This window comes from Leucoraja erinacea, chromosome 23 (assembly GCF_028641065.1).
Source record: "Leucoraja erinacea ecotype New England chromosome 23, Leri_hhj_1, whole genome shotgun sequence".
NCBI classification, from domain to species: domain Eukaryota; kingdom Metazoa; phylum Chordata; class Chondrichthyes; order Rajiformes; family Rajidae; genus Leucoraja; species Leucoraja erinaceus.
In genome coordinates, this window is record NC_073399.1 from 10,804,884 (window position 1) to 10,831,180 (window position 26,297).

The 26,297-nt window shown below is 38.3% G+C and overlaps 1 protein-coding gene across 2 annotated transcripts in view; it reads right to left on the bottom strand.

Annotated features, from left to right (window-relative positions):
* The window catches only part of rnf213a (ring finger protein 213a), a 134,508-nt gene that overhangs the window by 69,614 nt on the left and 38,597 nt on the right, over positions 1 to 26,297 (bottom strand). For both annotated transcript variants that reach the window (XM_055653841.1, XM_055653840.1), the window contains exons 19-29: positions 25,674 to 26,272; positions 16,676 to 16,835; positions 14,710 to 14,927; positions 13,770 to 13,907; positions 11,779 to 11,943; positions 10,224 to 11,400; positions 9,273 to 9,463; positions 7,778 to 7,933; positions 2,372 to 5,968; positions 1,904 to 2,040; positions 930 to 1,025 (exon numbers count right to left, since the gene is read on the bottom strand). In XM_055653841.1, coding sequence (XP_055509816.1) covers positions 930 to 1,025; positions 1,904 to 2,040; positions 2,372 to 5,968; positions 7,778 to 7,933; positions 9,273 to 9,463; positions 10,224 to 11,400; positions 11,779 to 11,943; positions 13,770 to 13,907; positions 14,710 to 14,927; positions 16,676 to 16,835; positions 25,674 to 26,272 — 6,634 coding nt within the window. The remainder of the gene's footprint in view (positions 1 to 929; positions 1,026 to 1,903; positions 2,041 to 2,371; positions 5,969 to 7,777; positions 7,934 to 9,272; positions 9,464 to 10,223; positions 11,401 to 11,778; positions 11,944 to 13,769; positions 13,908 to 14,709; positions 14,928 to 16,675; positions 16,836 to 25,673; positions 26,273 to 26,297) is intronic.

Below are 26,297 nucleotides of genomic sequence, written 5' to 3' on the forward strand. Positions count from 1 at the left end.
GCAATTAAAATATATTCATTATAACTGCAATCATAGATGTTTCTATCATTCAGTACCAGGAAAGACCAATAATGTATTTCAATGTAAATCAAGGCAAATTAATCTTTTATCTTTAAAAAATATATATATTTCTACAACAAAATAACTTTAAGAGAGTTCTGACATGGTTTAGATGGATAAATGTTTAGGCTGTGTTATATAATAGGTGATGCAGGGTGGCATCTTGGACAAGATACACTGCACCTCCTCTACCATCAACCTTATTGACAGTTGAATCTACATCTATTCTTTTGGAATCCTATTGGAATGTTCAAATGGCTTTCCTTGCAATTTCCACCTGTAATAAATTCCTGTTTATCCAAAATAGCTATATAAAGACACCAAGTCTCTCATCTACCACTCATCCTTTAACGATGTAAATTGGCTTCTGATCGGTCAAAGATTCACATTTAATTCTCTTCCCTGTGGTTCAATTTTCTTCACCATATCATTCCTTCTTATCTCTGTGAACTCTATTGCAAGAGTATTCCAATGGCTTTGCACTCTATTCCAAGTATGTTTTTTTACATATTCCTAGTCCTTACTTTAATCATTGCACACTGTCTTATGCTTCCATATTCTCAAATTCAAACTCATCTTTTCCACTTCCTATAACTTTTTTGACATCCTCCTATCAAGTTGTATGCTCTCACTAATCAAAGATTTTGCCTAATTAAAATGGAAATACACTTTTCACTGTAGCATTCATTCTTTAAAGGCTTCAAGGTATGTCGAAAAGATGATAAATCATTCTGACCTATCTTTGCAGCAACAGTAACCATGCTAGAAGAAAGAAGATCTCATGACCAGCATTACCTTGCTTTAAATTTTCTCAACAAAGAAAATCAGAAAATAATTAAAGTGAAGGTAGAACTCTGACATGGACTTACTTGGCAGAAGCAACCAAATTAGCACTCTGTAAACTGTTTTCAAAATCTGTTTGTATAAGCAAGATTGTGTTTCCCTGGCTGGAATAGATGCAGTGCCTAGAAACAAGACATTTGAATATGTTTAATTAACCAACATTTGTTTACATTTAAATAGTAAGCAAACAAGATTAAGGTGGATTTTATTAGAGGAAATATTGATTAGTATACTTATTAATCTGGTTATCCTTCCCAACTGCATTAAAGAGAAAACAATTATCGCAACTTTCTCTATATCAGTCTTTATGGTGATGTAATGTTACATTATCATTTCAATTTATTTCAAACTACTTTTGGGAATATATTTTTATGTGATAATTTGTATTTGTTAATAATAAGGTACAGTATTTAAAAGAATAAAATGTGATTTTGATTTCTTTATGCTTCACACTGTGTCCTCCGACATCAAAACGATTACCTTTACAGTTTAACAATCAGTAATTGATTACAGGCAGCTGGACTATAGTGAAGGGCATAATTGAGCTGAAAGGATAAATCTTGGTATTCCAAGTTACTGTGAATTGGACTCCATTGCGTCATGAGAATTCACATTTGCATTCCTGATGTGAATTTGAAAAAGCCAAAGATGATACAAATCTAAAATAAAAACAAAAGATACTGGAACACTCTGCAAGGCAGGCAGCATTTACGCACAGAGAAGATGTGCTATCTGATCTGCTAAGTGTTTCCAGCATTTTCTGTTTTTATTGTTTATTTTTTTAAGTTGACATTCTCACGCCACTTTTCTAACATTGAACAAAATAAAAAATCACATAAATAAAAATACAACTAAATTTAGAAATTCAAAATGTCTCCACACATTTAGCAAAACGAAATGTACATTGTGATACTGGTGCAAAATTGATCCTTGTTGCTTTTGGCTTCTATCACAAATTTGATAACTATTGATTTCATTTGGACATTAACTTTAAACAAACCTTATTTTCTTCAGAAATGAATGCTCAGTTTCAAACTGCTGTAGTGAGCAAAGGAAGATATTCTGAACACTGCCACTTATTTCTCTTTGCAAGAATTCAATGTCAGAAGCAGTTAGAAGCCGTGAATATGTTGTAACCTAAAACAAAGAATAAGTCATTCTTGAATTATTAGTAAACTAATTCAACATTCTTAATTTTATTTCAAATTGTGGACATAACCCAAGTGAAACATGCATGAAATAGGAATCTTGTATGGTTAAATTATATACAGTTTTCCAAGAGATGAAAAATAATTAAATTCCAATACCAAAAAGTATTCTAACTTTTAAGCTTGCCTGAAGGCGGTAGATTTCAGAAGGTAAATCTGTAGATTTTCAGTATGGCTAGTTGCAAATTAATCTGGTAATCTAAAAAGTAATGTCACTGTTATAACATGGCAAATTATGTTTGACATAAAAATTACAGTACCTCGGTGAAAACTGTGCAGGTCTGAACTCCAGATTTGATATGAGAATGGATGAAATCGGCAAGAGAATCGTGATGTTGTTCTTCAAAGTATTTCTGCACAACCACATCAGCCTCGTGTGCAGGAAGTTTAGAATTAGTTAAACGAACCACGGAATCTGGGGTGGCACAATTCAGTAGCACCCATTGTGCTTCAATGCGAACATCTTCCCAAGATCTTTGAGTTTGCTTCAAGCTTTGTGTTATTTTTAAAACAACAGATGCACATGTGTCAGAGTGATAGCCAACAAACACATCAGATGGATCATATTTCTGTTCCCTGCCATGGGTTGAAACATTTTGGGATTTGGCTGCTGTGAACCTCTGCACCCACTTTTCCATGCAGTTTGCAGTACTTCTTTGCTCTCTGTCAAGGACTGTGTTAATATCAAGATAATGCTTCTCAAGTCTATTGATCAGTGGAATTGGAAACTCTCTGTAGACTACTTCCTTCTCCTCTATAACTATCAGTCTGAACTTTGGATGGACTCTGCATTTGACTCTGTGAGTCCCCAATCCTAAATCCACATATTTCTGTCCTCCAAGGTACACGTAATATTGATTCAATGCATCGTAAAGACTTTCATAAAGATTCTGCAGATTTAACAGAACTACCATTTGCCCAGTTTCCATGCAAATCTTAACACGGTTGATGTTTCTGCAAATCTGAGTATAATCTTGATCTTTTGGAAAACTAGACCCAAAGATTATCTCAGGCTGATGTTGATTAGCAAAAAACATTTGCTGAAGAATTTGAAGAGCTGCAAAATTTTTGGTAAGAATAAGAAGGTACCGACACTCCATATCATGAGAATCTGCAGCATATATGTTGCATTTGATTAGATCCAACGTGTTGATGCTGTCATGAGAAATATTCCCAAGTACAGGCTTGAAAACATCCATAACATTAACATCATCGCTTCCACTAAAGTTACGCAGCACAATCTTGGCTAACTGCTCTGGGGTTGGTTCTGATTTGGAGGTTTTCGATAGTGAAAAGACCATTTTTATTAAACTATAATAGTCACGTAGTCCAAAAAACTCTTTAGCTTGTTGTTTACAAATTTTTAGATAAGCGTCTGCAAAGTTCACAAATGACCCTTTCACTTTTTTTTGTATCATAGGATCAGAAGAACTGATTCCTTTGGCACTTTCAATCAATTCTTCTTTGTCAGGATCCCCTCGCGATACAAAAATCCCTCTGTTCATTTTAGCAGGATCTAGAGCCCAGTTGGATATTCCAATAAAACCTACTTTTTTATGTTTAACAGGGTCATCATCAATGCATCCATCTTCTAAGAGTGGATGAAGAGCTTTTAGTGGCATTTTTGGTGAATCTTCTGCAAGACCAATTTCATCCAAGACCACAACAGAAACATATTCATCTAGGTTCTTCCCTTCTTGGAAGCGTGCACACTGCTTAAATGTATTAATTATTCCTTCAGAGGTGGAATGAGGACTACACTGGAAAGACACTAAATGGATCTGCTTTAGTTTTTTATATAATTCAGAATGTGCTGATTTGCCCTGCATAGCATCTGCTACAATTGTTTTTGCAAGAGATTTGGAGCTGCCAGGCTTTCCAACCAAGAAAAGAGGGATTTTAAGTTCAATGCAAATGACCATCATGAAAACGTTCTCCTTTAAAGCAGAGTTCCTGGCAATTGTTTCTCGCAGGGGTGCACCACTTAGTAAAAGATCTTGGAACAGCTCAAGTTGCTGTGAAAATTTGGAAGGATCATCATATGGCGAAGGCAGATGATGGCAGATGGCCCTACGATAAACATCCTTCTTTTCCAAACATGCATGATAACAAACTCCAAGTGCCAACACAAAAGGCCAGTTGTCATCACTTGATGGAATGGATACCTCCATATTGCCAACATCTTGTAGAAATTGTTCCAAATTGTCCAATAGCATGTTGCGATTGTTGTAAAACCAAACAAACACTTTCATACATCTCTCCACATCTCGAAGACTTACAAAACTGCACTCGTCTTGCTGACATCTCATGAAATTTTGTGAAGCTGACAAAGTATCCACCATGCATTTAATATTGAGAGAGGAAACTGAAATGGACTGAGTCAACCTTTGGACAATTTGCTGGATGTACATCTTCTCAGTGAGATCATCAAGTTGCCCGAAATCCCACACTAATGGTATCATACTAGGAGGCAAAGCTTGCACACGATAGACAAGTTGCCTCAAAGGAATGCATCCCAATTTATCTTCAGTTTCATCTGCTCGGACACGGTAGCCTAACCCAGCTGACTCCAAACGCTTTACCATTTCATCTGTGTGTTTTCTGTAAGGATTGCATGCTGCAATTATCTGCAAGCCTGTATTGGGACTTAAAGGAACGCCTTCAATCATATGGTCACAAACAACTTCCTTAATGCAGCTAACAGCTTCACTTGTATTGGCTTCATCAAAAAAGAGGATGGTGTCTAAATTAAACTCCTGCTTATTGTATATTGCAAGGGCTTCTGCTTCTTTAATTTTTGCGTAGATTACATCTGCAGTTGTTCCACCATGCACTTTCACTAGCTTCATGTTCTCTGTGTCAGCACCAATTTTCCGTAACTCACACAAGAATTTGATCAGCCTTGTTTTACCACACCCAGTCTCTCCCATAATGATCACAGGAATGTCACACCTGAATCTCATGTGAATGGCAAGAATTTTTAAAATATTGTCTGTGGTCAACTCGTAGGTTTCATCGGGATCGATTGGCCACTCAATGCCCAGTACCATGCAAAGCCTCTCAATCTTTTCACTCCTTGGAAGCTCATCAAAATTAATGTTGAACGGGACTTTTTGTAGCAGCAAACCTTCATATAGCTGACGGGTCATTACATTTGGTTTAATAATATTGCCATTTGATGGGTCAACAGCATCAATGCCACCTTGCCCATTTTGTTGGAGATGAAAACCAATGAAAGTCATAGATATGTGATCATCATTAAAGAAAATGTAAGGATGTGGCTCGGATTCCCACTTTTTTCTCAAAAGAAATGGTGCAATGTCTTCTTCTGAAGCACCATTTAAGTTTGAAACTGGAATTCCTGGGCTCTGGTCTGAGATGTTAAGGGATGGTGTGGCAAAATCTTTTGCCATCAAAATCATGAAGTTGACAACAAAATCTTTAAAGCCTTGTAGAGTATCTTGGATGAAATCAAAGTTACAAAACACAGACGTTTCACAGTCCTTCAATTGCAGGTTAAGAAACCAGGCAAAATTCCGTAACTCAGACCAGGAAGGATCCATTACCCCAGAATAGATTAGAAACAACTGTAAGCATTCAACATGGTTGCCTTCAACAGTTCCTTGGTAAATAAAGGTATCCAAGGTCTCTCTGTTTTTAAATTTTCTGAGATACTGATAAGGTCTTTGAAATGATTCACTTCGAAATTCTTTCTCGTCCATGAGAGGATCAATATCATTCCCATTCCATGACTGAGTTTCGGACTTTCGTACTTCTTCTTCAAGTACTTCTTTTGGTGGTCTACAGTACACTTTTGGGAAGACATCTAGAAAATTGTAACTTGCCACCTGTGCACTCTGAAATAAAAAGTAAAATTGAATTAAAACAGTTTCTAATTGGAAACGATAGATACTCTCCCGTCTCTCAGCTGCTAATTTTTTTTTAGCTTCTGGCAAAATTGTCTCTACTTTACTAGACTAAGTGGGATCCGTTGGGTCCCAGCATCACAAGGGAGGACTGGTCCCCCAATGCAATATTCCACCTCTCCACCAATTCCAATAGCGCTTTCTGGAACGCTAGTATGGGTGTTGTGGGCTGAAAGGACTGGTTTCCAAAGGGCTAGTATAGACATTGTGGGCCGAATGGATTATTGGGCTGGCGGCTCAATCACTCAAGCCTGTTGTGCTGGCAGCTCACTCACTCACGGCTAGTGGGCTGGCAGTTGACTCATGGCTATTCTTTGAAATTCCATTTCAAGCTGGGTGCTAGGCCACCAAATTCAGGTGCAGTTTTTTACCATTTCAAGCATGGTGCAAGGCCACTAAAGACAGCAAGTCGTGACCTCTCCCCCCTCCATCTTGCAGAGACTGAGCCGCCGCCACACTTCTGGGTTTTATAGTCCCTGCCCCCCTCCCACCAGAAGGGGCGTGGCCTTCATGGCGTGATTGACAGGGGAGAGAATCTCACTTCTTTTATTTTTATTAGTCCCTGATGCCCCCTCCACACCCGTAAGGGCGTTTTTTTTCTAACATCAATGTGGCAAGATTGACTTTTAATTATATGACAGGGCAAGGATTAGGCAAGGCAACTGTAATTAGGCAAAGCAACTTTAATTAGGCAAGGCAACTTTAATTAGGCAAGGCAACTTTAATTGGGCAAGGCAACTTTAATTAGGCAAGGCAACTTTAATTAGGCAAGGCAACTTTAATTGGGCAAGGCAACTTTAATTAGGCAAGGCAACTTTAATTGGGCAAGGCAACTTTAATTAGACAAGGCAACTTTAATTAGGCACAGCTTTAGCATTTCCAAAACAAAGGCAACACAGCTTTAGCCTTTCTGGAGCTTCCCCAAACAAGGGGAACAATCTTCCTGCATCTAGCCTTATCAAACCACATTAACACAGGTCAGTAAAACCACTCAGTTTAGAAACATGAAAATAGGCGCAGGAGTAGGTTCATTCGCCCTTCGAGCCTATTCACAGCTCAGGTTCAATATGGTGATCATCCAGCTCAGTAGGCCTCAACCTGCCTTCTTCCATACCCCCTGATCTCTTTAGCACAAGGCTACATCTAACTTAAATATTCCTGGCCTCAACTACATTCTGTGGCAGAGCTTCCAGAGATTCACCACTCTCTGTGGAGATTTCCCCTTATCCTTAAACTGTGACCCCGTGTTCTGGACTTCCCCAACATCGGGAACAATCTTCCTGCATCTAGCCTGTCCAACACCTTATGACATGTGTTCAGCGTTATTCACAGCTCAGGTTGAGAGATGTGACCCTCAAGCGACTGAGGCACTCAACACTTCCAGGTTTTATAGTCCCTCTGAAAGGGGCATGGCCTTCAGGGGAGAGAATCTCAACATGTTTTAAACACTAATAACTCTTTTATTATTAATCAATGGGAAAAATCCTCTTGTCCTGCGCAGCGGAGGGGGAATCTGAGTAAGATGGCCAAAAATCACAGCCGTAAGTGGCAGCCTTTTTTCTAAAATCAATATACAGAACAACAGGAAGTGGTCAAGATCAGAATTTTAGTAATATAGATAAAAAGATACCTGATGAAAATTGATTTCTTTTAATTGCACAAATAGAATTCAATCTTTTAAATATATTTTTGAAAATAATTCCTGCCTGCTTCTTCCCACCAATGCATTACATTACGTACATGTCTTGCTCGCATCCTGGAAAGAAATCCAGATCCCTTAAGCATTTCCACAACATACAAATGTCTTTGACTGCACTTCCACATTTTTTCATCGGTGCCCATTAAATATTGTAGGATAAATAGTTTGAAAAGAAATTCACATAATCCTTTCTGTACCTGAAAGAAAAATATTTCTGTTATTATGTAAAACTATTATTCAACAAAGAAAAACCATATACTATGTGAAAATTATTGTCGAAAGTAAATCAAGGCCATTTGCATTTCTTTTCTTTTCATAAACACATTAATTAAACCTGGGAAATCAGAATATTTGACTGTCAATGCAAAAAACATAAATCATTTCATGGATTTTTGCAAATGACACAAATTTTGCCTGTTTGTTTCCACCAGCAAAACTCATGATCATTTCATTTCTTTCTAAGCAATAGCCCAGTTCCTGCATTTTTCGCTAATAGAAATTAAAAATATATATTTAGAGTTATATGCACAATATTACAAGGGTTTGCATTCTCAGTTGTGGTTAAGTTATCGGAATCCATAACAAAGAATAGTTAAGAAGCACTTAGAGAAACTAAGCCATTAGAGTGGGTCACAAAAAGACAAAGTGCTGGGGTAACTCAGCAGGTCAGGCAGCAGCTGTGCAGAACATGGATAGGTGACATTTTGAGTCGAGACCCTTCCTCGGACTGAAAAGTCAGTTCTGTTCAACTAATTCAGTGGTTTTCAAAAAAATGCTTAAGTACTTGCTGAGATGATCTCGTACTATTCTAGGAACATTGCAAAACTCCCTAGTATTTTTTAATGTAGTAGAACAACTCAAGTGGTTCACAAAAGTGTCAACACATACATTTTGGCATCAACCCACATGAGCAGACTTTGGACAAATGGACATATAGTTGGTCAAAGTGATAGGTTCCAAAGAACATACTGACAGAAGCATAGTTTAAGGTTGAAGATCCTGCCTCTATGACTTAATCTCACTTTCTAGTTCTCATTAAGGGCATATGATCTGAAATATCAACTGTTTTTCTTTCCATGGATGTAGTCTGATCTGACAAAGGTTGTAGCATTTTCTGGTTTTATAGCAATGGTAAAATTATCTGCAACATTAGCAATGCATAGTACAAGCAGAGAAACCTTGTTTTCAACCGTATAATTTCCCCCCGCTATTTTCAGACGTGATTATTTCAGTTCTAGAAACAGTGAAAATGTATTTAATATTTAAATTTATTACATTATTTGAAACAGTAGATTAATATTTATTGTAGATTCAGATTGCAAACCTATTTGCACACAATATGTCAGTTACCACAAATATTCCTTCAGGATCCATAATAACGAATGTTTCTTTATGAAATAAGTACTTTCACAAAATATTAAGTAATTGTTAAGAAAATAAAAGAAAAAATAATACACATACTGCTGGTGTAAGTTTTAAAATCTAAAAATATATCACAATTGGACACTTAAAACCACTGGGTAAACCCAAACTTACAGTAGATGCGATATCAAAGTGAAATATCAAAGGCTGGTTTTTATTTGATGATTTTATACATGAAAAGAGAGCTTGGAGAACTTTATTTTCATCGACCTGTGGTTCTAAGAGATGGATTGTTTTCAACAAGTTATCCTTTCCAGCTTGTTTCTTTAATTTTTCATGTAATCTCTTCACATAAAGTGATTTTCCTTTTAGAGAAAAAAGTTTAAAAATAAGTCTCAATTTAAATGAAAAAAATAAATAAGTCCAGCTGTCCAATCCAACTCAGAAACTGCTTATTGCCAGAGCAAGTCAAATTATTTTCAACAGCAAGCTTGTTTTCTCTTTGATCGACGATGTGCTTATTTAATTATTCACAATAATTTACGAAGATCAGTATTAATTAAACCATATACAGACACATCTTTACTTCACATATAATTTCAGCAGAATTCTTTAGCTCTTTTCAGTAAAAAATACAGATTGTACTGATCTATGGTTCTTTATATATTTTAATTAAAATCCTCTAGCTTTTTAACAATAAAATAAACTCACCAGCACATAAGCCGATGTTATCAGTTCATTGTATGCTTCACAGAAGAATAGGTATGTTTTAAGCACACACAGGCACTCAAATGAAGGTGCAAGTTATAGTTAATTAACTTGCCATTATTTGGGATGTTTCCTTGGTCAAGTCTCAAGAAACAATCGATTCATGAGAACGAGTTTATCCCATATTTGTCTGATCTTTCCACTAGTACAGCTTCTCAATGTGAATTTTAATATAGTAACATAGATACATGTCGGCCTTTATGGTTAAATAGTAAGTACTTTTAGGCTACGGATGCACAGCAACCATAAAATTGATTTCCCCCCAAACTCATTTCACGTAATGCTTCACAGCCAGCAAAAATGAATAAAATCTTCATCAATGTTTAGTTATATCTCATTCCTTGCACGGGAACTTACCAACACCAGCTCTGTTTGAAGATATGATCCTCACAAACATTCCATCTCTAAAGACAGTAGCCGCTGATGAATTATTTGAAACTCTATAATGATTTTCGAGATAACTCTGGATTTCCTTTAAAGGTTGTTGCGGAATCATATGCACCTTGTGTCGACTCAACGCTGTTGGAATGTAGCAGTGTTCCCTCTCACTATTGCACAATATCACCAATTTATATTGATCTGACTGACTTTTCAACTCCAGACTTTTGAACAATTCTTCAAACCTTACACTAACATCATATGTTAGCTCATCTGCATACAGTAGAGAATAGATCTTGGAATGTGTGCAGCCAGAAGTCAGGCACCGTCTCAGGAAAAGCTCTACTTGTTCATTTGTGGTATCAGCTGTGCAAATAAGTACTTCATCGTAAGTAGGCAATGGCTGATTACTGGAGTGCATGTAAATGCATAAAGCAGATGTAAGCAGTTCAGAATGTGGACAAACAACAAGGTTAGGATGACCTGTCTGAAAGCCAGGTGGAATTGTCCTTGCAACAGTTTGTTTCATTTCAGCAACATTTTCAAGAAGTTTACCAAGGGTGCTGACATCAAGACAGTTGGACAGGAAATAAGTCATGTTTTCCATATACTGCTTCCACACCAAATCCATTGTTTCTTCCATGGCTATGTCTTGAATATCTACTTGTCTCATCATAAAAGGTTGGACACAACTCTTCCTGTCACTTAATGGGCGATGTCCTATGCTTGTATCTCCATCAAAAAGTTTCTGTTGAGCTACTTCTAGGTCGCCGGCAGTACAGTTGGGTTTAATGAATGACAACATCATCAGAACATCTAATTTGGTACAGCTGCGATTAAATAATTGGGTACTGAGGTAAACAATTTGTTCAGCTGTGTAGAAGTTTAAATAATAGTACTGGGACCTTTGCTTATCCATATACTGCTTCCATACTTCCAGATAGGCTTCCATCTTTTTACAAAGAATGGGAAGTTGTTCGGTGACTTTTCCAACAGCTTTAATAATACGCACTTCCTTTAGATTGAAATCTATTATCAAGCAAGCCTCACACGTCCTTGAACAATACACTTCTATTTTCCAGTTCCTGAAGAGCATGTTGCCAGCAGAAAACAGACTGATGAATGACGTTGCAAGTCTTTGGACATTGGCAAATACCTGTGCACAAAAGATATTCATTATGGTCTGCAAATGAAATGATGACAAGTAAAATCATATCGATATATGCAAACATAAATTACAAGATCGTAAAGGTTATCTTTGCCTTTATTTACAATTGAGATGTTTAAATACTGTATATAGTGCAATTGTGTTATCAGAGCTTCTCAGCAAAGTAATGATAAAATGCTCATGATGAAGACCTCAGTGTCTGTGTATTGAAATCATACCAATTCTGTAATCACTAAAGACATCGCATTAAAACCTCTGGAGGAAAAAAAAATCTGTATAAAGTGCATTTTTATTCAAAGACTAATAAGTGTTCCACTGCTGTGCTTCCCACTATAGATATATGAATGCATTAAAGTAGTCAGTTACCTCTACGAATCTGTCCACTTCATTCCGGCCATGATCGCCCTTGCCTGACATCAGCATGAGTTTATTCTGCAGTTCTTTTAGGTCTTCAAGAGTGTAACTTCGTACTTCTTCATTGTCACCATGAGCTTCTGGCAGTTTTAATATGATTGCCGAACCTAAAGAAAGCTGTGAAAAAATTGAAAATAATTAAACACACTGAGATGGATCTGACTGCGCACAATAGTTTATTTCTCTTGGAAGAGCTTGATACACTGAAAACACGTAGGTAAGACTAAAAATGCTTGCCACAGGAAAGGCTTCAATTAATATCATTCCATATCTGCATAAATATCTCAAACTCTGCTGGCAGTGTCCGAGGATGCAGTTTCTGGCCTACTGTGAGAACAAGGACAGACACAATGATTGCAACAAGTGCACTCAATACTATAAATGTGGCTGAAACAAAGTATTATACATCTGCAACATGACTTCCTGACTTTAATACTCACTGCCCCAACCGAGGAAGGCAAGTATGCTATATGTCTAAGTACTTGTGTTGCCACTTTCAAGAAGCCATGGACTTGCAACCCAAGATCCCTCTGCACATCAATACTCCTCAGTCCTGCCATTCACTGTACACTCTTGCATTTGACCTTCCAAAGTGAACACCTCACACATGTTTGGATTAAATTCCATCTGCCCTCTCACAGCTCATATTTCCACAGCTATATTCTGCTGTATCCTTTGACAACCTTCCTCGTAACATTTTTAACAAAGTGGTTTAAATAACAATGAACACGTTTAATTCTGATGCATTAATGTTGAACTATCAAAATTAGTTTGACTGCAGCATAATTTGAAAATTGGAAGACAGGAAGAGTATAACTATGGAGCCAAAGATGAGTTAGCATGACATTTGTTGCATACGAGAATAAAACACTTGCAACATTGTAATTTAATTGGGCGGACTTAATATATTACAAAGGAAAATTGCATTTGATCGTTTTGAGTGTGTTTTTAAAGGAGCAATAACGTGATAGGACTTGAATTTTATAAGGAAATTCATAAATTCTGCTGATGAGATAGGTGGTAACATTATCAGGGAAAGAAGACTGAGAATAAGTCAAAACATAGTTGGAAGGTACACAAAAATGCTGGAGGAACTCAGCGGGTGCAGCAGCATCTATGGAGCGAAGGAAATAGGCAACGTTTCGGGCCGAAACCCTTCTTCCAACGTTGCCTATTTCCTTCGCTCCATAGATGCTGCTGCACCCACTGAGTTCCTCCAGCATTTTTGTGTTCCTTTGATTTTCCAGCATCTGCAGTTCCTTCTTAAAAACATAGTTGGAATATATGTCTTTTTCAAATTGGCAATCAAGTTGGTCGCCATAATGATCTCAGCTATCCACAATTTATATAAACACAAATTAATAGAATATAACATCACCAGTTTGGTGGAAAAATGAGCTGTTAGGAGAGTTTCAAAGACATACAGATAGATTAAGCAAGTGCTTAAAGCTGTGGTGTAGGGAATGTGAGAAACTATGAGATTATACACTTTGGTAAGAAAAGAAGATAAACAGACCCTATGACATGTTAAATACTGAGTAAACTAGCAAATGGTGGATTAGGGTTGGATCTTAGTGTACTGGTTCATGCAGTGTTTGGGTATAAAATTAATAATGTTTTTCTGAGACTGGCTGGAGCTCTGGTGAGATTATATTTGGAGTAGCAAGTACAATTTGTTTTTCATAGCTAAAGGAGGATTTACTTGGCTTGGACTCAGTCCAACATGGCTTCCTGACTTTTATACTCACTGCCCCAACCGATGAGGCCAAGTATAGAATCACTAGATCCTTGGGATTGAGGAGGTGTTTCTATTTAAGATGTTCATAAAAATTATTCTAAAAAGTTGCTCCACATACTATTAAAAAAGAGCATAACAATTTGTTAACATTAATATTATCGTATATTGTGGAACATTTTGCTCCAGCATCACTGCTCTGCAATACCTTGTTTTTCCCTTGAGAATCGATGATATAAATTCCATTGCTGTTTATAGCTGAAGCCAATGAAAGTGATGATTGTTCTATAGACCCATGGCTTTCCTTCACAGTTTTCAGCCATTCCAAATGCCGAGCTGAATCTTGCTGAAAGTGGAAAAGGAAGTTACCTTCAAAACAAACTTGCAAACATTGACAATTTGGACAGTACACTATTGGTCTCTTGTGTATTCTTCAAAGCTCTTATTAGTATTCGTAAATATGATTCAGTGAAAAAAGTAAATCAATTTCCATTTGCAAAGCAAAATTAAGCCATGGATCTCCATGTTCCTTATGCTCAAATTAAATTCTTCACGGCAACAGTAATCACACTACTGAAGGATATTTCACATAAAATGTTCACTCTCTGCTTCCATGTTTTACTGAACATTTAAAATGCATAATTGAAGAAAAACTGGTATTGATCCTCTACGTTGTCTGTTTCTTGACAAAATTTAATGCCAATCATGAGGCCATAAAAAATGGTGAGAGAAAAGGAAAGACTGATGAAAGCTCTGGTTATAGCGCGTTTTGAGAAGATAAAATGGCGTTTCATTTTGTACTTGACCTCCTTTCTCTAACCTTAGTTGAATCATTAAAGTATTCCAATCCACAGGTTTAACTTAAAAATACTTCTCAAACCACCATTCCTAGGTTGGTCAATGCATTCTATATCTAACAGGGTAGCTTTTAAGGCATTTAAGAGAAATATTGATATGCCCATGAGTAAATTCAAGCTAACAAAAATTCTGAGGTATTTAGCACTCCTATAATTAATACGAACCGGAATATTGTTAAACAGATCATGCAATTCTCAAAATTACACTTTGTTAAAAAAAAACCTGCTACTCACGCCATTTGTAAACCAAATATCATGCACAATTATGCTGAAACTTAAGGTTAAATTTACCAGCTTCTTGGTAAGAACCGGGTCATTATCTAAAGCATTCCACAATTTCTGTACACAATGCATGAAGTCATCAAATCCAGCTTGTGGCTTTATTTCAAACAGCAATGATGAGTAGCCCAATACAGCATCATGAAAGCAAGCCACACGATCGATATCAAGATCATTTTCACCAGCTGAGATTGAAGCCAGGTCCACAAACACTTTCAACTCAGTTATATCTGGTAAAGAAGAAAAAGAAAAAAAGGCAAAAAATCTTTTGCACTGATCACCAGAGAAATCAAAGCATTGTAAAACGGAATTATTACCCTAAAAAGGTTTTTTTTTTTTTTTTAACTACAATATATTTATCTACAGCTGAGGAACCTTAAAAATAATGAAGTTCTTAAGTTACATTTGCTTTCAATCCATATTATATTATTACAGTTTCATGTATTTACCTCATCTCTTTATGGCAGATGATAATTGGGTATAAGCTTGTACCATAGTCACAACCTCTACTTGCTCTGCCCTCTTGAAGCAATTTCTCTTAAAATACATGACAATCCTTTTCTGGTTTCTACACTCTAATGAGTTGGCAGCATTTCACTTGAGACCAAACATGTCTCACGTTTGCCACTCTCAGAATGCCTAAAAATGCACTTAACCTCTGTAGCTGCAGGGCATCTAACACTCCCCCATTTATGCTGCTGGAATCATTTTATGAAAGTGATTAGCAAGCCAGAGCCAACTCGGTTACAAATGGTGGAAACGAACAAACTGTTGGATATTTTGCCAAAATGTTATGTCAAATAGCGTTTTCGACCGATTCTAAATGTCGCTTATGATCAGAGAATCTAAGCAATAAAAAAAACGAAACAATTTTGAGAAATAATTTTAGTAAAATATTATGCAATAATTTGCTGGAATGGAGACAGGGACTGGAGGGCTTTAAGAGGTTGAATTGGCTGGGCTGACTTCCCCGAGTGATGAGGCTGAGGGGTGACCTTACAGAAGTTTCATAAAATCAGATGGGGGCATAGATTAGGCTGATTACAATCTTTTCCCCAATGCAAGAGCGTCTAAAACTAGAAGGCGTAGGTTTAAGATCAGAGGAGAAAGATTTAAAGGAGATCGAAAAGGCTAGTTATTCCACACACAGAGTGGTGGGCAGAGCTACCAGAGGTGGCCACAATTACAAAATCTGAAAGACATTCAGATAGATCCTTGACTTGGTACGGTTTAGAGGGAAACAGGTCAAATGCAAGCAAATGGACTAGCTTAGGAGGGCATCTTAGTCAGCATGGATGTATTGCACAAAGAGCCTCTTCATGCTGCTGGAGTACATTATCAGGGCATTTCTGGCTTTGATGAAATATTTCCATTTTCTTAGCCATCCCACTCCCACACTCCCTGCAATTGATGGAGAGTCGTCAACCTGAACCATAATGCTCTTTCTCTTTTCATTGATATTGCTTGACCTGTGGAGTGGTTTGTAGAATTTTCTGCTTTATTTCAGATATCTGGATTATTAGTATTGCAATTTAACCGTTGCACCACAACTGGTCCTGTTAAAGGGCCGATCAGGCGAGAAGCATATTTTAAAAGACACGTGGAAGCAATGAAAAGATTAGTAGGAATCATTGAAGTTGATTATGGGGAATAGGAAAAACAGACAATGAGTTTCAAGGGGGAGAGAGGTGGGAAGCATTGGGAAAGAAGATTGCATGTAGCTTGATGGACTAGTTATGTCCATGTGAAATACTGTATTTTCATAATTCTTCAGATGCTGCTCTTCACTGGGAATAAATAGAGAAAATTCAGAACAAACATAATGGTACAAATAAAATAAAGTAACAGTCAGTTTACTTAAGAAAAATAATAACTTAGCAAAACTCAAAACTAATTTCCAAAAACAATTTCAAATAATTAGGAAAAAAAAATTAAGCAATGTCTTCTGCATAAATTACAATGTTTTGTGCTTATTTACCTTTCAGAGCCTCTTTGACCCATTGCAAAAACTGGCATCTTTGAGTAAACTCTTTCAAAGCTTTCCTCCGAGGTTTTGTTATTTCCACAAGATGGTTCTTGGCTTGTATAAGGTGCTCATTTATATAGTGCAGACTTTTATCCCTGTAGGATTCATTCGTCTAAGAAAAAAGGGAAAATTGCCCATCATCTAATTTTAAATTAAACAATAAATACCATGTCAAGTTTGTTGATAGACAGCAAGACTAATGACAATCCAGATCATGAAATTAGGATAGAGCAGTGTTGCTAGAAGATTAGAACGGTTGCTAGAAACAGTTGTGCAAAATGTCCAGAACTAGTCAGTCATTACTTCTATTATTTTTGTTATATCTCAATTACAATACTAATCCCCATCAATTTCAACCATTTGTGGGAGGCGCCGGTGATAAGTATTTTCAGCTGTAATATTTACAATGGCGATGAGGATCGGATAGAGTTTGTGAACTTAACCTTTAAATACAGTGCAGGACTGTTTTGCAGTATGCAGTATTGTTTAACATTTTAAACTGTAAATACGAAGCTGTGTTTGCAAACTGGACATGATAGGCCGCAGATCCTTCCATGCCTGGGACTGTAGTTTAAAACAGCAGCTGTACAATTCGTACTAGAATTTGTCAGGTTATCTTTGTGTTGTGTCTACGTGGGAAGAAACAAAAACGCTATGGGACCAAAAATGAATCCCGCGGCTGAGGAAGTCGACGGCAAAAAAAGGTCACTCGACTTTCTGATGGAGGAGGTTTCTACTATCAAACTACAACAGAAAAGTATTTTGTATTTAGTGGAAGAGGTCAAGTCCCTGAGACTACAAAACGCCAAGAAGGTAAAACAGATCGGCTTTCTGGAGAACCGGGTGGCTGATTTGGAACAGTTCACACAGATGAACGACATCATAGTCACTGGGCTGGAGACTGAACCCCGGCCATACGCCCGGGCGGTGACAACGAGGAATGGTGGGGAACTCAGCGAGTTGGACTCAAACTCTGTGGAGCAACAGGTGACTGCTTTCCTCCAGTTTAAGGGAATTTAAGTGGGAAATAACAACATCGAGGCATGTCACCCTCCCCCCTCAGGAAAACAAGAGTGACAAACCAGCCATAATAATAAGCTTTGCGAATAGAAAGCATAAAACCACATTGCTAAGGCAAGGAAAAAAAACTGAAGGGATCAGATGTCTACTTGAATGAGCATCTGACAAAAAAGAATGCGGACATTGCCAGAAAGGCACGCTTCCTGAGAAAGCAGAGGAAGATTCAATCTACATGGACAGCAAACTGCAAAATGGAACACCTGAAGAGGCTAGAGTGCTAGTCATCAGAGATATGGAGGAATTGAACAAATACCAGTGAGTCCAAAAGAACACAACAAGGTAATGGAAAAATGAGGGACTAAATAAATACGAAATAAATAAATGCAATATATCAGGAGTTGGCAACCAACGCCCCCCGGGCCGAATGCAGCCCGTAACCCGAAATCATCCAGCCCGCAGGCGGATTATTTTTCCCCGTAATCATTAAGCTCGCCGAGCGCCGAGCATGGCCGAGCTCTGGCTGTACCGCATCCTGTGCAAAGCCGCCGGTGCGGCCGCGCACCTTCTTTGACCACGTTTAAGAAAGAACTGCAGATGCTGGAAAGATGCAAGGTAGACAAAAATGCTGGAGAAACTCAGAGGGTGAGACATGCAAGGATTGCATGAGGCTGCCTCATCCGCTGAGTTTCTCCAGCATTTTTGTCTATCTTCTGTGAACACATGATTCGATTACTGCCATCCGGAGTGGGATCCATGTGCACATGTGATAGATGTGGTCTGCCATCTGCTCACAGACATGTGTCCTGGCCCCTATGCAGAACAAGGTTGCCGACCCCTGCACTACACACTACCATGACAGGTTCTGAAATAAGTCATTTATCTCCGTCAAGAGATAATGATGAACCACAAATAACAAGGATGACAGAATACAATAAACTGGGTTCAAAAACTTTTGAATATACTGAGCAGAAATCACAAGATATGGAAAATGATTATGATCCAGGAAAAAATGTCTTCCACAATATCAACAACAATTGCTGCTACCACACAGATCTTCTTGCGTTTGAGGCAGCAGAAGTTATGTAATGCCCTCCAGGCGCTGTAGACAGTTCCATGTGCTGTTGTCGAGGGTCGTGAGGTCTACCCCTCCACCTGAGAGGCGGAATACAGCGCAGTTGAAAATGACGTGGTGCGCTGTTTCCTGGTCTGCTCCACACACGCAGGCTGATGATGAACACAGCCCCCAGGAATACACGTTGATGTTGAACTAGCCGACCCCTGTACCGATCCGGTTCAGATCCGAGCTGGGTGGGGCTGTGGTGTTCGGTGCAACAGTGAATTGAAGAGGTCACGCAGTCTGTACCCAGCTGGTTCTCCATGCTTCTAGTGTGTTGAAATCGGAGCCACAGAGGGTCGCTGCGTGACGCAAGAAGGGGCGACGAGATGTCAGGCGTTGAAGTCCCAGTTGCTGTGACACATGGGCGAGGTGGTGCAGAGGATGTTTGGCGTCCGATGGGACCTTGCACACCAGCCTATGAGTGAAGTACTCTTTGCGAAGCTTGGCGGGTGACATACCTGCGAGCACTGGCAGAAGATCCATCAGAGTAGGGCTTAGGCAGCCGGTGATAATCCGCATGGTGTCGTTGAGAATAGCTTCTAGCTTGCTTGTATGAGCGCTACGGCACCATGCTGGGGCGGTGTACTCATGGACTCATGAACATAGATAAATAGTTTAACGTGAAGGTTGTCAGATCATAAAATATAAATTATCCAATTTAATAGCAGAAGCCTATATGCCAACTTCCAAAACATCAAAGAATATATGTCAATTCAAGAAACCATTCAATATAAATAGCTAATCAGAGACTTGGAAGAGCCCTGAGAAGGATGTGGACTGAGTTGATCGGATATGACTTGAATTATATGAACAGGAAGAACAAGAATGGAGGGGGTGTGGCTTTTTAGGTGGATAAAAACTTCAAATATAAGGTGGTGGAAAGCATGACAACAGCGGTTGATTGCGTGCTAGAATGTATCAGAATCTGTATGGAAAAGTATAAAAATGTAATTGTGAGCTGTATATATAAAGCACCAGGATCTAATATTGAAATATTTAAGGATTGTATGGAAGAAATATTTGGTAAAATACTTCAAAAGGTTATGTTCATCTGTGCGCATTTCAACATAGATCTGTTAAGTCCAAATAAGCATAAAATGATAGAAGAGTTTATTAATGCAATGTATAGCATGAGCTTATATCCAAAAATGCCTAGACCTGGCAGAATTACACCTCACAGAATTACATCTCATGCTAATAGATAATATATTCAGTGAGTGGGTTATTAATAAATGACATCAGTGACCATTTGCCAGTTTTTGCAATCTATGACAATAACTATGATAAGAATGTTGAAAACCTGAAATACAAACGAGGACTGAAGAATCTATGAATGCATTTAGAAATGAATGACTATCACAAGATTGGATAATAATATATGAGGAAGAAGACATTGACAAAGCATATTAAATATTCTTAAAAATATTCACAACATTGTATGCCAAAAACTGTCCAATAAAACAATACAGAAGAAAATAAAAAATATGGCTATTCCATGGATTACAAAGGGATTGCAGTGCCTGCAAAAAGAAAGATACTTTATACAGATAATTCATATAGAACTAAAAAGGCAGATATGAAATATAAAACATTTAAAATAAGTTAACAAATATTATGAGGATATTTAAGAAAAAATATAAGAATGAAATCTATATTACTAAAAGTATGATCTTGACCACTTTCTGTTGTTCTGTATATTGATTTTAGAAAAAACGCTGCCACTTACAGCTGTGATTTTTGGCCACCTTACTTTAGAGTCCCCCTCCGCTGCGCAGGACAAAAGGATTTTTCCCATCGATTAAAAATAAAAGAGTTATTAGTGTTTAAAAAATGTTGAGATTCTCTCTCTCCTGAAGGCACACTCCTTCCAGAGGGACTATAAAACCCGGAAGTGTTGAGTGCCTCAGTCTCTGCAAGATGGGGGAGCGAGCGTGATACATCTCTCAGTCTGAGCTGTGAATAACACTGAACACATATCTACTAAACTGTAAGTGTTGTTTTACTGACATTGAGTGCCCTTAATGTGGCTTGAAAATGAAAATGTGGTTGGTTTGAAATAAAGCACAGAAAATGGTTGGTGGTGGTTGGTTTGAAATAAAGCAGATGATTAAAAGTCTAAACTTGACAACTTCCCGTTTGCACTGTATATTGATTTTAGATAAAACGCTACCACTTACTGCTGTGGTTTTTAGCCATCTTATTCAGTCCCCCTCCACTCATCAGGTGCAGAGGATTCTTCCCATCAATGAAAAATAAAAGTGTTATTAGTGTTTGAAAAATGTTGAGAATCTCTCTCCTGTCAATCACACCAGGGAGGCCCGGCCCCTTCTGGTGGGTGGAGGGAGGGATTATAAAACCCGGAAGTGTGGGTGAGGCTCAGTCTCTGCAAGATGGGGGAGGGAGAGGTCACGACTCTGTCTGAGCTGTGAATCAACTGAACACACTGAATGTCTACTGAACTGTGAGTATAGTGTTTATGTGGTGTTTTATGGTGGTTTCACCTGCTTGAAATGGTATGAAACTGCATTTGAATGTGGTGGCCTTGCACCCCGCATGAAATGGTATGAAACAGCATTTGAATTTGGTGGCCTTGCACCCTGCATGAAATGGTATGAAACTGCATTTGAATGTGGTGGCCTTGCACCCTGCATGAAATGGTATGAAACTGCACTTGAATTTGGTGGCCTTGCACCCTGCTTGAAATGGCATGAAACTGCACTAGCATTTGGTGGCCTTGCACCCTGCTTGAAGTGGTACGAAACTGCACTTGAATTTGGTGGTCTTGCACCCTGCTTGAAATGGTAGGAAACTGCATTTGAATTTGGTGGCCTTGCACCCTGCTTGAAATGGAATTTCAAAGAATAGCTGCGAGTGAACTGCCAGCCCACCAGCCGTGAGTGAGCTGCCAGCACATCAGGCTTGAATGACTGAGCTGCCACCGCAAGAATCCATTTGGCCCACAATGTCCATGCTAGCCCTCTGGAAACCAATCCCTTCAGTCCACAATACCCATACTAGCGCTCCAGAAAGCCCCCGCCCCCCTCCCACCCCTAAACTGGCCACCAATATTGGAAGTGGTGGAGAGGGTGGAATATTGCGTTGGGGGACCAGCCCTCCCGTGTGAACATGGGACCCGACGGGTCCCACTTAGTCTAGTATATAATGCGTGTGTGTGTGCGCGTGCGTGTGTGTGTGTGTATATATATGTATATTTATATATATATATATATGTATATGTATATATATATATATATATATATATATATATATATATATATATATATAAATAATGAAAAGTCTCACTGGCTTCCTATCTCCCACCGGATCACCTACAAAATCTTGATCCTCACCTACAAAGCCCTCCACCATCTGCCCCCCCCCCCCCCCCCCCCTCCATATCTCACTGACCTCCTCTCCCACTACCAACCCTCACGGTCCCTCAGATCCACAGCAGCCGGTCTCCTCTCCACCCACAAGTCCAACCTCCGCAGTTTAGGGGACAGAGCCTTCTCCAGGGCAGCTCCCAGGCTCTGGAACTCCCTCCCTCAACTGATCCGCAATTCCGTGTCCCTCACCATCTTCCAGTCCCGCCTCAAGACCCATCTCTTCACCTCTGCCTATCCTTAGCCCCACGTCCCCCTCCCTTTTCATCTGTGCATTAATTGCCTTATTATTGTGTTTTGTATTGAATTATGTCTTTACTTTGTGTACTAGTCATGTCTCTACTATTTATTTAATTCCCCTTACATGTTTTTCCTCTACCTGCTAAATTTTTGTAAGGTGTCCTTGAGATTCTTGAAAGGCGCCCATAAATAAAATTTATTATTATTATTATTATCTTGACCACTTCCTGCCTGCGCTGTATATTGATTTTTAGAAAAAAAACGGCACCATATATCGCTATGGTTTTTGGCCACCTTATTCACAGTCCTCCTCCGCTGAGCAGGCCCCGAGGATTTTTCACATCGTGAAGAATAAGAAAGTTATGAGTGTTTAAAAAATTTGAGATCCTCTCCCCTGTCAATCACCGTGATGAAGGTCACGCCGCTTCCGGGGGGCAGGACATGGCTCAGTCACTCTGCAAGATCGTGAGGGGGATGCCACAACTATCATTCTAAGCTGTGAATCAACTGAACTGTGAGTCTGCAATGTACTTGCAATTAATGATTTGTTAGCACTTAATGACAATGCCATGAGTTGTTTGGCATGCTGCCCTGCCTGTGCTTGAAACTGCAATGCTTCATTAGGTCCGACTGTGTTTGTAAGGAATAAATGCTTCATTAGGTCTGACTGTGCTTGGTTCAAAAGTCCCGCTCATTTTGTGACTTCCGCTTAGTGGACAGGTTGCGCTGATTGCGTAATTTCCAGTAAGTGCAGAGGTCACGCTGTTTGCGGAAGTGCCGCTGACTGAGGAAGCCCCAAAGTGGAGAAGTCACGCTCAGCCATGTGAGTATCCAAGAAAGTTTAATGCCATATATAGGGTGAGTGAGTGAGTGAGTGTCTGTGTGTGGTCTCAGTGACTGAGCTACCATCTCAAGAATCAATTCAGCCCACAATGTCCATACTATCCCTCTGACAACCAGTCATATATATGGAATTTCAAGGTGTGTGTGTGTATATATATATATATATATATATATATATATATATATATATATATATATATATATATATATATATATATATATATATATATATATATATATATATATATATATGTGTATGTATATGATATATATATATATGACGGGATTGACATGACGTTTTTAAACTAAACATAATAACTCTTTTATTTTTCATCGATGGGAAAAATCCGCGGCACCTGAACCAAACGCAACACGGCTTTATCATTTCCAAACTATATTTTCAAACCACATTAAGGGCACTGACAGGTCAGTAAAAACCACTCACAGTTTAGTAGACATGTGTTCAGTGTTTTTCACAGCTCAGACTTAGAGATGTGATCCTCTCGCTCCCCCATTTTGCAGAGACTGACTGAGGCACTCCCGGGTTTTATAGTCTCTCCGGCAGGGGCGTGGCCTTCAGGAGAGAGAACCTCGACGTTTTTTAAACTCTTTTATTTTTCATCGATGGGAAAAATTCTCTCGTTCTGCGCAGCGGAGAGGGACTCTGAGTAAGATGGCCAAAAATCACAGCCGTAAGTGGCTGCGCTTTTTCTAAAATCAATATACAGAACAACAGGAAGTGGTCAAGATCAGACTTTTAGTAATATAGATATATGTGTGTGTGTGTAAATGATAAAGTTTGTGAATTAATTGATGAGTAGCGGAGAAGGGGTAGGAATAAATAAGTGTATACTTCCTCCTACTCCTTTTAGAACATGTAAGACTTAATTTGTGATATTTATGAGAAGTTATTTAATGAGTTGTGTATAGGTTTATTGTTCATTTCATTTTATTGTTATTTTGCTTCGTTTAACTTTTTTTGTTTTACATGTTCAAAATAAAATATATACTACTACCTCTACTATTCTTTCTTACTTCAGACAACATCAATATAATTTGTTCTGGAACACAGGCATATTGCTATTTTACTTGTTGCTAAAACTAACAAAAAAAATGCATGTTAATCGTAATTCTATTGCAATATCAAACAATAATAGAATACAAATCCCCCTTCTGTTAAATTATAGTAGATTACCTCTCTTCTCCCCACCTCCTCACTTCTTTATCTAAATTGCAGAAACCAACCCTTTTGGTAGTAGATGCAGTGAATAGGCATACTTGATGGTGTTGCAACAGAAGTCTAGGGTGTTAGCACTCTGTAACCAGAGACGTGCTGACGATATTTGGGGAGTACATTCCTAAAGTATGTTTGAGTGAAGTCACCAGAAATTATGAACAGGGCATCAGGATTTGCTGCTACAAGAGAACTGCTATTATCCAAACTTCCAACATCTGCAGTTTATTTCAGATGTTCAAAATACCTGCTTTTCCAAGTTTTGTTGGGCTACAAATCAAATTATCAATTACTTGGAAGCATCACAGTTAAGCTATACATGAATACTAGGATTTGAAGTAGGAACATTGTTGACATTTTCCAAAAACAAACCTTATTCATAAAAGTAAAATATATATAAACTTTCACAGCATAATTCCAATTACTTACATGATTTTATTTAGCATTAATCCAATTTTTATTTTACATTGATTCCATAAATGCTGAGATAATAAGATTGTGGCCTCTTAATTTGCAGTGGCAGGAGGATCTTAATAATCTGCCACTCAGAGAGTGTTTGTGGTAGCCATACCAACTTTCAATGAAACCCTCAACGCACATTTTTAGAACTTGGAGTGTATAGATCTACATTTGGCAAAGGGCAGCTTGTTACACTTGAAGACTAAGTGGGTTTCAGCCAGAGTAAAGTGCACTTTTCCAGAAGTTATAATCTTCTCCCTGCAGAATACCTGTCTCAGCAAGCATCCATGATGTAACATAAGCAAAGCATCCTTTGTTGTGCTTCGACAAAGGACACTGCAATGCTACCCTGGCCTTTTATGGCAAAGACAAAATCTAGGAGATTTGGCATTCACACATCACAGAAGGTTCGAGGAACAGCCTCATTTCCCCTTGCAGCCACCTTCAGAGTGTACACAGAGGCACTGAGCCTCCAACTGTGCAAGAAAGATCGAACAGGACTTTGTCAACATCAGCAAAGCAAGTTTTTTGGATTAAGAACAATGGTACTAATATTCAATTTGGGAGTGAAAATGGCTTCATTTGAAATCTTAGCCCATTCAACATTCAATATCTTAAGAGGATAAAAACTTAATAGGAAATATTCATACTCACCACATTTAGTAACGTTTCCAGAACAGTGAAGTTTCCAGTAAGGTTAAGAACACTCTGCACTTTTGCAATCATTTGGGCAGATTCAACAGCCAAGTGTAGTTGATGGTATTCCTTAATTTGTCGGATTCGCTCTTCAATCCAGTTATCCTTAGTATTGCCGTCTATTCTACACATAATCTTGAAATCACTTCTCAGTTCTTCATATCGATCATGATAGTCTTTAAATATGTTATCAACCTCTGCAAAAGTAAGACTGGCCTCCTTTACTTTTACAAAAATGTCCTTATACTGGTCAAAACACGGATTCCAAATCATGGTACAAGCTTCTTCAAGAGACAGCGGTGGTTCGTTCTGTTGTTCATTGCTAACATAGATATGGTGTGCCTCTTTTTCCCAGCACATTTGTAAAATGTAGCTGTCTTTGAAGCGGTCAATGGCACTTGCCATTTGTTTTATCTCTTCACTTAAGGAGAAATAACTAACCATAGGGATGTATGGTACAATATACTGAGCACCAATCTGCTCTATCATCACAACTTCATTCAGCTTCATTTCTCGAACATCATGATCAAACAAATTTTTAAGATCATCGATTGCCACTATAATTAAAGGGAAAATCAGGTT